Source organism: Corvus kubaryi, unplaced genomic scaffold (genome assembly GCF_017639235.1).
Source record: "Corvus kubaryi isolate FWS band 111438036 unplaced genomic scaffold, C.kubaryi_AGA036_p1.0 37385, whole genome shotgun sequence".
In the NCBI taxonomy this organism is placed as follows: Eukaryota; Metazoa; Chordata; class Aves; order Passeriformes; family Corvidae; genus Corvus; species Corvus kubaryi.
In genome coordinates this window covers 14,535,324-14,550,373 of record NW_024581127.1, presented here as the reverse complement: position 1 = coordinate 14,550,373, position 15,050 = coordinate 14,535,324, and the positions used below count along the sequence as shown (strand labels likewise).

General features: G+C 42.5%; 1 protein-coding gene across 1 annotated transcript in view; it reads left to right on the top strand.

Moving 5' to 3' along the window:
* The first annotated feature begins 320 nt into the window (after positions 1-320).
* Positions 321-15,050, top strand: part of NIPAL2 (NIPA like domain containing 2) — a 55,898-nt gene continuing 41,168 nt past the window's right edge. Inside the window, 2 exon segments of the mRNA XM_042036316.1 lie at positions 321-711; positions 713-787. Of these exon segments, the coding sequence (XP_041892250.1) occupies positions 547-711; positions 713-787 (240 nt within the window). The 5' untranslated portion in view covers positions 321-546.

The following is a 15,050-nucleotide window of genomic DNA, read 5'->3' as shown; positions in this document are numbered from 1 at the left end:
GCCTGCTTCTGTCTCTTATGTAATTCTGCCAAGCTCCCACCTTGCTAGCTCTACTCTCCTTTTAATGAGCTTGTTTAGTTGTTGTTTAACCCAGAAGAACTTAAATGATTAAACCAAAACTAAAAGAATTAATGAATAAAGCCACAGACTTTATTCATGGGAACAAACCCATTGTTCGAAGTCTCTGCGAAGAAACTAATCAGGAAATAGTTATGAGAGAAAAATACAGAATATAAGAATTTGTGTAAGTGACTATCTGCCTTTGGGAACAACAACTTCTAACTTTTGCAATCTAGCAGTGAGGAATTAATTCTTAAACATTAGATTTAGGCACTGATTTGAAGGAGTTAAATTCCCAGGCTGCCTCTTTGGAGCAGGGTGGGGCATTGGGGAAGCCAGAGACAGAAAAAAAGGCACCTGAATGCACTTGGAAGGAGCAGCAAAACCTTCTGTCAAGCTCCCCTTCTCCTCGTATGCAACAACTGCTCCCCTGCTGAGGGAGTCCAGGTGCACACCAGCATTGCAGCCCTGGTGGCACACGCCTGCATGCAGAGTGACCCGTGTGTGCAGCCTTCCCCACACCAGGAAGAGAGTGCCACGTTCACATCCTGTTCGCCTCTCCTCAGAGCCACCCCTCCCCACTGGTGGGACAGTGCATGGCATGGCCAGTGGCTGGGGCCTGAGGGCAGGGACATGGACATCATCCCAGGCATCTTGGAATGCATCCTTTGGGGGACTGGGAACCGGGAGTGGGCCCCTCTCTGGCCCCTGGTACAGCACACACAAGGTAAGTGCCCACCGTGCGGCACCATGGTGGGGCCCAGGAACAAGAGGGCTTGCGGAGAGGGGGGTACTAATTTCAGCCTCTTCCCTGTGTCCTCTGGAGAGCCCCATTCCAGCACCTGTTTGCTGCTGGCGCTGCTCCTCTTCACCCCATTGTTCAGCCTGCACTGCCTGGCTTCCCCCTCTGAGCAGTCCTTTCTGCATAGGAACTGGGCAGAGCTGTGCTGTCCTGTGCTAGAGCATCACTGGGTTTTGTCCTCTGTGTTTCTGTCGCAGTCAGTGCTGACAATGGATTTAGGCAACTGCAAAAGAGAGGCTGAAGCAGTCCCTGAGAACTAGCAATTTGAAGCATCTGCTAACAATAAAAATGAATTGGAGGTACATTAAACCCTTTACCTTTTCCCTGCATTTTATTTCACAAACTAGAAGGCATGGAAGGATACCCACCATCCTTGATTTTCTCTGCATAAGAGGCAAACCACTTTTTCACAATGTAAAGTATTGGTATAAATTGTGCATAAAATGACTTGCAACTACCTGCTCTCCTTTCTCTAGGAGCAGCTCAGTAGCAGCTGATAGCCTGAGGAAAGTCCCAAAAACTTTCTGCTCTGGATTCTGCATTTGCTACTGGGTGGATAGCCATTTGGCAGGACACATTTTTCAGCCCCATGTTCTCAGAGCAAAGGAAACCTGAGAATTCCTGTGCACAGCTCCCTGGTGAGGAGGACTCCTGGCTGATGGCTGGTGGCAGTGCTTCCCAGGACCAGAGCTGGGTTCTCTTATTGGGAGACAAGAACGTGGAGCCAGTGGTTTTACTGTGGGTTTGTGAATTATGGTCCCAAGGCTGCGAGCTTGCACGGCTGCCAGAGGATGGCAGCAACAGGGAATTCCCTTGGCATGGGGATACTCACCCACCCTGGCATGTCAAGGTGGGTTTTTTTTTTTGCTTGGCAAACCTCCCAGCCCTGCTCCTGTACTCCTTGGGGTTGTTGCATGAGTGTTGCTGTTTTTTAAACATGGTGGTTTTCTGGGTAGACCTTAATAATTTTTTAGAGCTGCTTGGGTGTCTGTGTGTGAGACTGATATTCTGTTCTTTTTTTTACTTTAGTTGTAGCTTTGGAGCAGAAATGGGTAACTATGGGTCATGTGTTGATGCCAACCTTAATTTTTCCAACAGTTAAATTCTTCTGTCCACCCCCATTTTCACATTTTACATTTTTGGAAGCCTCAGAAACAATTTCCTCCTCCCATTCATGGCTATCCTGGCTGTGATTCAGTGGATCAGCCCAGTTTCAGGTCTTCACATAGGGGCTCTTTCCCTTCCCCTTTCCTTGAGGTCATTTTGTCCTCTTGGTTTGAAAAGGAGCTCTTTGTTTTCTCCCTCTACAAGAGACCATAACTGCACTGGTTCTGATCTGCCTGGAAACATCCCAGGACAGCTGAGGTGAGTTATTTTTCAGGGAGTATTTTTCAGCCCCTTCAACCCCATCAGGAGGTGAAAGAGTGAGATACTCTTTCAAGAGCTCCTAGACATGACTGGCTTGGCGTGGCTGCCAATTGCAGTTGCCTAGTGCCACATGGCACATCTACACAGGAGCAGCAGATCTGACACATTCCTTAGGGAAATCCATGGCACTAGAGTAAGTCTTAAATGATATTTGTAAACACTCAGCTCCCTGGAAAAAGTTAAAGTGGCTGTGACCACGTGGCTGTGTCCACGTGGCTGTGTAGTATAATGCCTCTTTGTGCTGGCTTTACATTTCTTTGTCTTTTGTTTTAATTGGGATTATTCTCCTGAAAGGTCCCTGATCAGGCTGATTGGATGCTAGCTGTTGGCATAAGGGTAGAAGGGGGCCCACATGGTCATGGGGAAAAAAAGGTGGAGATAGGATTTCTCCTTGGCATCAGCATGGATATAGCTTGGTTTATACTGCTTGAGGAACTGCATCTCTGAAATCAGCAACACCCAAGCCCGTGCTCCCACAGCCTTCCCTGTATAGGCATGGTATGTTACGGGATATGAGCGTGTTTAATGGTGCAGTAAAATCTGATGAAATATGTACTTAGTTACCTGAAGTATTTCCTGCAAACTAATATTGTAATATTTTTTGTGTCTGCTGGAGTAATGAGTGTAAGAAGCCACAACATGTGGGCTTTGTCTGCTTAATAGGAAGTGTATGTAATTGCCTCAGTGTAATACATCTTTATTTCCCTCAGGACTTCTCATAGGTTTTTGCTTATTTACAATATTGTTGTTTATGGGCAAAAACAATTTTCAGGATTAGTTGAGATTATTATCTACAGTATTGATCCTGGTTTGACTTTGTATCAGAGAAGGAGAAAACAGCTGGGTGAGAACAGTCACTGAGAGCTCAGATGTAATAGAATCATAGAATAGTTTGGATGGGAAGGGACCTTACAGGCTGGCTAGTTCCAAACACCCTGCCATGGGCAGGAACAACTTCCACTAGACCATGTTGCTCAGAGCCCCTAACAATTCTTCTGTAACTCAGCATTTCACATATCTGTTGTGTGTGGACACTGTGTGTAGTCGTTCAATTGCAGAAGCTGAGCCAGAGGTAGAAATTTATTTCACTTCTGCTTCTTTTTCCCTCTTTACCTGTCACTTCATAGACTCAGAGTTATTATTGGCTGCCCAGACACTCACCTTGAAAGATTGTCTTATTTTGTGCATTGTAGTAATAAATAATTTCTGCTCTGTATTTAGGGGTTGACAATGCTGACAGTTCCTTCAGATGGATCTGTGGCCTCTTGCCCCCTCACAGTGTATCACAGCCTGTCAAGCATGAGTATGTGCCTGATCCCTTGTGTGGTCTCATCAGCGGGTGGCTGTGGCTGATATCAGGTGTGATGAGAAATCCCACAGATTAAACACATTCTTGCAGAGGTCTTTCTACTCTGCCTTCTATCATATAGATGAAATCTAGATTTTGTGTGAAATGCCACAATTGAGGTTTTTAGCTCATTCTGTTCAAGAAGAACATCTTCAGTGCTTCAACTCACCCCTCTTTACTAGGGGCTGGATGTCTAGCCTCAGCAAGGTGAGAGCATCATTTGGTCTTGTTTTTTTCCAGTGGCAGCACAGTGCCTGCTGGTACTTCTGATGCCGTGGGGGCTGCTTCACCTGTGCTGTGAGGGACCCAAGGCAGGAGGGCAAGGAGCTGTCTCCATGGAGAGAAAGATTTTGTCTCCATGGAGAGAAAGATTTTCTCTCCATTTGCCTTGGCTTAGGAAGCACCCTAGAGACAGTGAAGGTCTCTTTAGCTGGCACCATCACCAGAGGAAAATGTTGTTGTGGTACATCCCTACAAACATTCACCAGGGTATTTTGAACACTTAAGCAATGGCATTTCCAGCCATGGCTTTCAATTAGGAAAAGCTCTAGAGCAAGTCAAGGTGTCCATAGGATGTGTGGGTGGGAGTCAAAGGGCAGCATGGCCACAGCACAGGTGGGTTTCAATCAGGACATCTTTCCTCTGCAAGAAGGAAGAGAAAGGCTGTTAAAGGTGAAGGCAAACCCTCCTAAGTTTTTTTCCCCCTTCAAGTGTTTTGTAGGGGTTTTTAATGCTATTTTCTCAGTCTCTGTAGGATACCTCAGTCTCCAGTCTGCTCCCTGATGCACTGCAGATGTTAGCTTTTTCAGGTTAATCAGTAAACCAGTCCCTGAGCATGGGGAAAGTAGAGGCAAACGTCCTCACCCAGCTTTCTGCTGGTGTACTCATCTGTGAAGACTGCAGTGAAGTTTTTCCAGTTCAAAACCATCCCCCCAGCTCTTTAGTCTAAAACTGTTCACTGAAAGCAAACAAGGGTATCAAAACACTGACTCTATTTCATCCTCTTGTCCTCTACCTATCAGATTTCAGAGTTCACACAGTTTGTTTCCTTTATCTTACTGGGAAATGTGTTTGGGAGAAAATGCATACCATTTTTTAGGTATTAGGGAAATATATATTATTTTCAGCCCTAATAAATCAAAACTTGGGAAGAGGACTTTGCTCAGCCTTTAAAATGCAACCTCTTTGAATCTCTCATAGGGGAATTCAAAACTTAAATGTCACAATGAAGCACGTGATCACAGAATGGGTAAGGTTGGAAGGAATCACTGGAAATCTTCTAGTTCAATCTCCCCACTCAACCAGGGCCCCCTAGAGCACATTACTCAGGATTGTGTCCAAAAGGCTTTTGAATCATTCCAGAGAAGGAGACTCTACAACCTCTCTGGGCAGCCTGTTCCAGTGCTCTGTCAGCCTCACAGTAAAGAAGTTCTTCCTTGTGTTCAGATGGAATCACCTATATTCCCATTGCAGCTAGAAGCAAGAAGAAGCACTGCACAGTTTTCTGTTGTTCGTCTGCTGTCAAAAATCCAGCAACTTGCCAAGGTTTAGTGCCCATTTAACTAGTTTCTGCTAGAAAAGAATTTGTGGCTCTGCCTCATAAAAGCAGGACTGTCAACGGAGCCAGCTTGCACACAAGCTCTCAGGCTCTGTCAGAGCTGTAGGTCTGATCTGCTGAGGGTTGTGTTCTGATTAGCTTTAGTGTGACCAAGAACCTGACATGAGAAGGCAAAATTGAACACTGGTTAGAAAGTGTTGCCCATATCTTTCTTCAACCTCATACACCTATTCTGCCTTGCTGAACATCAACCATCCCCGCAGATGTAAAGATCACATCTCTGGTGCGAAACGAACACACAGCTTACAGACTGCAGCCTCCAGCTTAGGGAGAGATCAGCTGCTGCTTGGGAACTTACTCATTGCTCAAAGGTAAGGGAAATAAGTAGAGGAGAGCATACCCCTTGCCTGTCCCTTTGCACAGTACTATAAACATGTCTGTATCATCCCAGCTCTCAACATCCATAGGGAAATACAGGGTTTTTTCCCTCAACCACTGCAAGCAGAGTGGGAGTAAACCATGGAGCTGTTTATACCTCTGAACACAGAAGAGGCTGGACATGGGGCAGCAGGTCTGGAACAGTGGGAAAATAGCCCAAAGACTGGAGGCAGTATGCAGTTTTGTAAGCCTGCTTGAGGAGTGACCTGCTTATCTGGTTTCTGCCAGTGTCATACATGAAATCTCTAATTGTGTTTGGTCTTTGCATATTAAGTGTTTTAATCAATTAATTCTGAGTTAAATATTTTTAAATTTGAATGTTAAAATTAACCCATCAGCCCAGGTACAAAAACCAAGTTCCATTATCAATGTTTTCAATTGTTCAAAGTAGTTTATTAAGAGAGTTGCACCATTCCCAGTTAGAAATTCCCCAGTTAAAAATCCCCAACTTATGCTCCCTTCTCAAACTTTAAACCACCTGTACACCATAAGAGTTATCTTTCCTATGTTCATTGTCTGCTTTTACAAGTGTTTTAAGATGTGTTGGATGTATTTTAATATTTTTTTAAGTGTTTTTACTTTGTACCTTAATCCAAAGGCTAACTTCAAAACCCCAGTTTCTAACAGCCAGCAGCTATTTTTAGCTCCTCAACCGTTACCCTGCAGGCAAGCTCCAGGGCAACCTTAATTTTAATGAGGGCATTTTAGCACCCTTATCTCAACTGATACCACCCCTCTGACAACGATGAGCCATTGGTGGACTGAGATGATCTATCAAAGGGAAAGCACCAATCACTTTAAACTGAAGGGGCGGGCTGTGGGCAGGCTAGGGCGGAGCAAAGACACTATAAAAACAACGAGACTGGCCTCAAGAAGTTCAGAGAGAGAGCGAGAGAGGGTGTTCAGAGAGGAGGGAGAGGGTTGGGAGAGTCCTCTGTAGGCTAGCTGTGGTGGGCATCAGTGCTGGGCATTAAAAGCCTTACTCCTATTAAGGAGCCTTTAAAAACTCTTTTTTCTGACTTTTGGACCAGCCACAAGTCAGCTGAGCACTGCAAGTCCTTTTTCTCTACCTGAGGTCCAGTGCTGTCCCAGCCAGAAGATCTCAGATCCCTGCACTCCTGGGGCATACCATCTACCGAGCCATAGGATCCCAAATTTTTATATTTTTCTAATTTTTTGTAATTTTTAAACTTTTCTGTTTTCAATAAATTATTTTAATTTTTAATTTAATTAAGAGTTGTCTCTTTCCTCACAACCAGGCACTTCTCTGGGTCCCAGAACAGAATTTTCTAGTGTGTGTGTACTGCCCTGCTTGGGTTCCTTCTACAAGGCCTGGAAGGAGTCATGTGCCTGTGACAGTTTCCCTGCCAAGCCCAGCATGGTGCTGGGCAGCAGGTAACAGCAAACCAACCCAGCTCCACGTTCTGAGCTTGGGGCACACAGGCTCAAGCAAATGCAGATAGATGATGGGAGAGCTCACAGTCCATCTATTCTGGACATCTCCTTCTCTTCAGCATTGCTGGCAGAGCTGCTTGCAGGAATGTTTCCTAGCCTGACAGACAACAGAAGCTGGTGAGCAAAACCCTTTTATTTAGGCTGATACCTTAAAATTCATTTTGAAGAAGTCTTGGTAGCTCTTCCTGGACGCCTCATCCAGGACACTGAAAATGAATGCTCTTGCAGAGCTGGGGCTGTGCTAAGCACCAGCTATAGCTTGTCTGAGTATCTGTTGCCTGATTCTCACTGGGCTATTTTTCACAAATCTTAAGACTGTTTTCAATGCTTCTCTTCTCAGCAGATGCTATGGTAAAATGAGTTTTAATTTTTTTCTGAGGATGTTAACATTTGCATTTGAATTTTTTCTTTTTTTTACTGATGATTGAGGTGACAGCAAGTTAAACAGGAGCTTTGTAATTATACTAATCTCTTTTAAGAGGTTCGAGAATGTTAATTACGAAATTTCTAGGCAGTAAGGAACATTACACTACTAGTCATTTGTCAGAAAGTGGGGTGCAGAAGACAAATGCAAAGACACTTGAGTCACTAATTACACATATCCTACCTAGTGCAGAATTTAGTTTTGCTTTGGACTGCTTCAAAATGGTATGATACAGAAAGATGGGGTGCATAGTGCAGGCTGTATCTGATATCCAGCTTAGCCACCGACTTGAGGGCTTAAACTATGGAGCCAGCAGAGCAGGTACACCTCCTCCCTTAGTCATCATTGAGTGGGAAAGACCAGGCATGGGATGAATCTAAATCCCTATGCTGCTTTGGAGGTGCCTGGCTCAGTGTAGTGCTTTGCACTTCCTGTTCCCATCCTCTAGACTAGTCTACAACTAATGGACTTTAAATTAAATTGGCTGTGGCCACTGTGTTGATTTTCGAGTCTCATAGCATGTCTGTGAGTTGCAGTGATGTAGGGTGAAAGTCTGGCTGCTCATACCAACACCTGTCTGCTCCTAAGATTTCATGAGATTGCTGTGTGGATCTAGGACACTGCTGTCGCACAAAGCAGTGGTGTTGCTCCCACCTTGAATCTGTGCTTCTTCTGGTTCATTTGCCCTAGCACTCATTTGGCTCCTCAATGAAGCATTTTGTCTGGGTAAACTGACAGGAAAATAGTCATTGATATAATTCTTAAAATAAAAGTTGTCTTTCATGTAAAATCACACCTGTAACTCTGGCTCATTATGATTTTGTGATCCAAAGACTTCATTGCTCTTTGGAGCTTAAGTATGATCTTTCTTTTTCTATGGTCTTGAAGTCTGCTTTGGGCATCGATAAAAAAGATGTCTGAATCTTATCCTTGCTTGTCTCCAACAGTCTGCCATATCTGATTAAGCCCTGTTTGAAGGAATCAAAAGAAAACAAATTACTCAAGTAGAAATTTGACCCAACTCAAAAAACAAGGCTTTAGAAACATGAACAAACTGCAGACTGTGAACTTCAGTCGTAAGGGAGGTGAGGACCTTTGTCTAACCTGGTAACTGGAGACTGATTATTTTATGTGGAATTTTGGTAAGATGTATAAACTGTTATGCTCATGTTTACAATGTCAACAGGGATTGTCCCAGAAGAATGGCATTCACTAATGTGAGCAGTTGGGAGATACGCTTTCCATTCTTTGACTAATACGGACTTTGAAACGTGGCCAGCAGCTTCAGAGAACAGCCCATTGATGTGTGAATCAGCACCAGGCCTGGAGCAGAGCTCTTAAGAAAGGGATGTTTGCAGTGTACTCAAAAGTAAATAGTCAATATCAACCTAAACAGATGTGTTCTGCTTAAACTGAGGTTATACCAGTGTAACTCCCTTTCCCTCAATGACGTTCATGGTTGATTTACATCATCTAGGCTAGAAGCTTTGGCCTCGTTTGGTGATATGAACTGTTTTTCCCATAACGGGGAAATGAAGAGAGATTATGGAACTATGATAAAGAGAAATCACGGAATCGTTAGGGTTTAACTCTTGGATGAGGCACACAGCGACTCTCTGGCTATATTCCCCTTTGTATCCTGCTGTGTGTTGCAGAAACAACCCTCTAATGCAGAGGCCTATGGTGAAGTGCAAGGTTTGGAAGAAGTCCCTCCACACACGAAAACAATGGGTCAGAGCAAAGCACATACTGGCTCCTTGGACAGGACTTCATGGTGGCTGAGGTGAAGTAGTAACATGGAAGTTCATATCCCCTTGTGGACAACTCTACCTCTGGCTGACACTTAATTCCCTAGAACTAAATCAGCCTCGTGGGAGCTGAAATCTCCAGCAGAGTCCTAGCTAACGTGTTCAATGACTTGACTGCCGTCCTGCTCAAAACGAAGTAATTTTGCCAGCTGATACAGATTGCACTTGAAGCCTTTTTCTTCAACAGCCAAGGATATCTCCACTGTAAAGATGTTCCTGTGAAAAGCAACCAAAATATGGGGTTTGTGTACATAACAGGCTTGTACCCACACAGTTAACTCCCAGTTAAAACCTAGTTTAATTTTTTGGGCTCCAGCTTGGGAGTAAATAGATCGTGGCTCCATTTACTTTGCTTTATGACTCTAACCTACTATTTTTTAATGTTTCTTTTCCATTTTTATTGGGGGTATTGTTGTGGTTTGGGGTTTTTTTTCCTGCTTTGTAATTGTCACAAGGTTTTTGTAGTTACTGACTTCTTATCACATTATTTTCTTTCCTTTGTTTCTCTCTCTTTCAGTAACAGTCTTTTGTTTCCAGTAGTGACTAAAGCACCATGAACATTATATCATTCAGTGTCTGTGTTATCATGAAGCAGTGACTCAGTCATCATGTCAAGATGACCAAGAGCACAGCTTGTAGTATCTGTAGAAGCTTCAGTCAAACAAATAATAGCAGCTTTCACCTGATCAAAACTCTTGCTCCGTCTCTTGACTATTGTACTGGTTTTTGCCAGAGTTAATGTTCCTCATAGTAATTTGTGTGGTCTGTGTTTTGGATTTGTGATGAAAAAAGTATTGCTAGTAATCAGGATGTTTAGTTGCTGCTGAACAGTGCTTGCATAGCATTAGGGTGTGTTTTGTTTCTCATACTGCCCCATCAGTGTAGTGTAGGCTGGGGGTGCACAAGAAGCTGGAATGGGACACAGCTGGGACAGTTGACCCCAGCTGACCAAAGGAATATTCCATACCATATGGTGTCATGCTCAGCATAAAAAGCAGGGGGAAGAAGGGAAAAAGGGGACATTTGGCATTGGTCCTCCTAGGTAGCCGTTACCCACGATGGAGTACTGCTTTCCTAGAAATGGCTGAAGACTTACACACTGATGGGAAGCAGTGAATGAATTCCTGATACTGCTTTGCTTCTCATGCAGCATTTGCTTTATCTATTGAACTGTCTCTATCTCAACCCACAATTTTTTGTGCTTTTACCCTTCCAATTTTCTCCCCCATCTTGCTGGAAGAGTGGCTCCAGCTGTGTGAGGCTGAGCTGCTGGCTGCTGTGATAACTACACATCAGAGACTGCCAGGACAAACTGAAGAGCAGTGCATGGTTTAAAAAGCATGCATGTGAGAGATAATAGCATCTGGCTCATGAAAAGAATACTCAGTTCTCCTTCATTTCTTTAATTCCTGAGAAGGAATTTAACTTCCTGACCCCATTTCCATAGTAATCCCTGTCAAGAAGAAGTTATATCATACATACCATTATATCCTATACTAATGCTAAAATACCAGAAAAAAAAAGACAGCAAGTTCTATATTGGAGAATCCACATGAGATACAGTTGCTGAAAGACCAACAATACTCAAAACTAGGGGGAAAAGCATCACCGCCTTGTTATCTCTGTAAGTACAACAGAGCGCATTAAAAGGTGTTAAAGGTACATAGAATGGATCATTCAGCTACACTGATCTTAGTTTTCTCTTGCAGAAAGCAGCTATGAAGTAGATGCTTTGAATTTTTGTGAGCTAAACACCTACTCTTTATGTCAGCATTAGCCATGAGTTGCAAAATGCTACTAATACTTTTGTACTTTAAACCAGTAAACTACAGTTTGTAGTAAAATGTCCAAATGTCCAACTGTAATGTGTCACAGGGAGACAGCTGAGCGAACACCAGCCTGCTACCTGTATCTCAAGCCCTTGCAAGAAACTTGAATGTGAGACCATTTCTTTAGAGTTTTTTTATTCAAGATTTACATCTTACAGTTTTGAACATAAGTATCTGCAAATTAAAAAGCATCCAGCAGAGTGTTTGTGTGTGTATGTACCCATCTACATACGTGTGAATATTTCAGAGTGCAGGACCTCTTGTTTTTAGATCATCACTGATAATCTAGCAGTTGTTTATATTTAAATGAATAATGCTGCTAAGCAGAAGGTTCTGCCTTCTGGAGTCCACTCATTTTTTTTGCGTTAGGAACTATCTGTAAATGATTAACACTCTCTCTGGAAATGAAACTAGGAGAGCCAAGTGCAAGAGGTGCAGGAAGGAAAGCAAGGAATGATTACAGAGCACCCCTCCTCTGCAGGAGCAGCAGACTGGAAGGGCCTTTGGGCTGCTCATTCCCCTGCCATAAAATCAAGTAATTCTTTTAACAGATGGATCCAACTTCATTCTAAATGCAGTCAGGTCTGTTCTTTTTTCCCTCCCCTGTTGTTAGTCCTGTTAGAATATTTCTGAAACGCCACTGGCTTGTAAGCATTGTGATTTCCTGCCTGTGTTTATACCTGTCTGACATATGTGACTCCGTGTTTCAACAACTGAGCATGTTCACTCAGGTTGTGACTTGGAGCAGCATTTTCTGTGAAGATCAAAGGAAGGGCTAGTTGCAGCTAACAGAAGATTATTTGAGTCAGAATGGGAGACAAGCCTGCCTTTGTTTGAAAGTGATACTGGAGAGTGCATGCTGGAAGAGACATGCCATTCCTCTCAACTGGTAAAGGGAGAATTTTATATAAAAATTCTTTTGAGGATTTGGTAAATAATGTATTACATTTCTGTCAGGGTTTTCTGTTTCTGATTGAGGTAGAGTCAGAAATAGCTCATTTGTGCTTCAGTGAGACTTGTACTACAATAACAAGAGGGAATGAGCTATCTGTGCTTGGAGGCACGTTTGTGTGTACATGCAGAGAGAGACATCTCTCCAAGAGTACTCCTTGTGCCTTGCCCTGCCTGATGTAACACTTAACAGCACTATTTACTCAGTTGTTCAGATAGCTCCCTTTTGAGCTTGCCTCCATCTTCCCATAAGCCTTGTATCACCTCTTTGGCTCTCAGTTTAGGGGTCCAAGGGAGCCACATTAAGCAAGGATAGGAACAACACAGCTTCTCAATGTGAGGCAGACTGTAGCTTCTGGGGATTAATATACCTAGGCTTGGAGTGGTCTGGCTTGGACCTTACCTTGTACACCAGGAATTAGACTGGGTCAAACAGGAACATCCAGAAAGCCTGCCCCTGGAAAGCAAAAGAAGTGTATCCCCAAGCCAACTGGCCATTTCGTGGGAGAAGCTGGTCAGGCAGTGCTAGCTTGCCTCCCTGTTTCTCCTGTGGGACCTGGAAACTGACAAAAGTTTGTAATCCTATTCTTGCTTTTCCTGGTATGTAATTTCTGTAGTTGCCATGGAGATGATATGTGATGGTACTTGAGAAAATCTTTTTATTAAGATGTTTTCAGATATGATTGATGTTTTTATACAGTCATTTGAGAGGTTTTTATTTGCAATCTAGCAGGCATTATTAAAAACATGAAATGGTCTTTGAGTATGCAGCAAAATATCCCAGAAACTAAAGTGTCCCAAAGTATCACAGGCTATTCACAGAAACAGTGTAAATATCCATTCTGCCCCTTCTCCATTCTCCCACTTATTTCTAGTTTTAAGATTTCATTCCTGAGAATAAGAAATTGAAATTTAGGAGTCGAGGGGTTTGGTTTTAACTCTTCAAAAAGGAAAAAAAATTGCTACTCATAGTGGTCTCTTAAAACTACCTGAAAGCAGGTTGTAGTGAGGTGGGTGAGTCTTGTCTCCCTATTAACAAGTGATAGAACAAGAAGAAATTTCCTCAGGTTGTGTCAGGGAAGGTTTAAATAGTACAGTAGGAAAAATTTCTTCACAGAAAAGGTTCTTAAACATTGGAACAGTCTGCCCAGGAAGGAGGTTGAGTCACCATTCCTGAAGGTGTTTGAAAGATGTGTAGATGTGGTCCTTAGGGTTTAGTGGTGGACTTGGCAGTACTGCATTATTGTTGGACTGAATGATCTTAGAGGTCTTTTTCAATTTAAATAACTCTATCATTCTAGGCTTGTTAACAGTACTGTGGGTGGATATGTTTGTATATAACCTTAGTAAGCATATAAAAAGTTACTTTAGTTACTTTATTTTACAGTTCATGTTCTCCAGCTTGGTTTGTTAACTGCTATGCATATTAATTAAAATAATCAGTGTGATGAATATAAATAGGATCTCATGAAAGTGGTTAAAACTCGGAGATAAATAAAAGAGTCCCACTTCCATAGTTGCTGTATCCTCTCAAGTTCCCCCACCTTTTCATAACTTACCAGGCTCTCATTCCAGCCTTTGCAATTTGTCACTTTTCTGGAAAAAGATGTATTTTAAATTTGTGAGGTAGTGTAGTTACCAAGTCTCCTCTCTCTATTCCTAACAAAGATGATGCCAAATGTTTTGATTCTCTCCTCATATATTGAACAACGTCCTTTTTCTTTTGCGTCACAAGGAACAAATCAAATGTATTTTCATTTCATGTTCCCACACTGGTAATTGCCTTTTTACTCTTATTTCAGCTGTCCTTCAGTACTTCATATGGACCTTAACCCATATCTGAGTATATGAATAGCACTATGAAAACCATTGAAATAAGGACCTTGTTTTATTTATACTTCTGTAAAGCACTGAGTACAGCCAGAGCTCTGTGAATAATAATAGCTAAATGATAAGCCTCTCCCAATTCCACATGGTAGCTCTTTGAAAAATATGGTTTTTGTTAAGGACTCTGAATTCCTCTTGCTTCAGAGTTAACTCATAATTGGAAGTTCAGAACATGTTCCACCCCTTTCTCTTTTTTTTTTTTAATGAGATCCATTGAGGTCTGACAAAATCCCAATTATTGGAAATGGTGCATAGCTTTTGAAACAGTACATGCCATTAAATTTGTTGGGAATACCTTTAGATCACAAATACATAGAGAAATCAAGAAAAAATAGGAGTAACAGTTTAACTAGCCTTGATGAGTGAGCCAACAACAGACATTTAAAGTGTTTAGGTTTTTTTCTGCTCATCAGTTCAATTTATAGCCATAGCAAGTTTCCATAAATAATGGCATATACCTTTTAGTCAATGCAAGTTAAGTTCCTTTTTCTAAGTTTTCATTTTACAGACCTGGCAACTGCAGTTTAATGTGCTTTAGGAAAATACTCATGTAATAAGGATAAATTGCATTTCACCATATAACTGAGTCTCCAATGCAGATTTTAGTCTGCAAGTGATAAACTTACTAGAATTATTGCCAAAGATACAGATTTCATTTGCCATAAACCCCTTATTTTACTTTGACAATAAATAGAGATTTTGCATGTATAATATCATTGTAAAATACTTTCAAAATGATGTGAAAAGGTGCTCTGGTAAATAAGCATCAGGTCCTGCCTGAGTGCTGGAAGCAGGACCGTACCCATTCACTTATTTTGAGTAGCAATGTGCTGCCCCTCCACGTGGCAAATGGATTTCTCCTGACTGATAGTTCAAACCTCCTTTGCCCACGCCTCAGCTTGTGCAGGACTCTCATGTGGCCGGGATGGGGATGCCAGGTGAGCACTGAAGGTGCCTTGCTTGAGGCGAATTTGCCATTTCTTGAGCTTGTTCCCTCCGGCAGCCCCTGTGCAGGTCAGTGTCACCCTTGACAAACTGCACAGGGTCACCAGCTTAAAACCC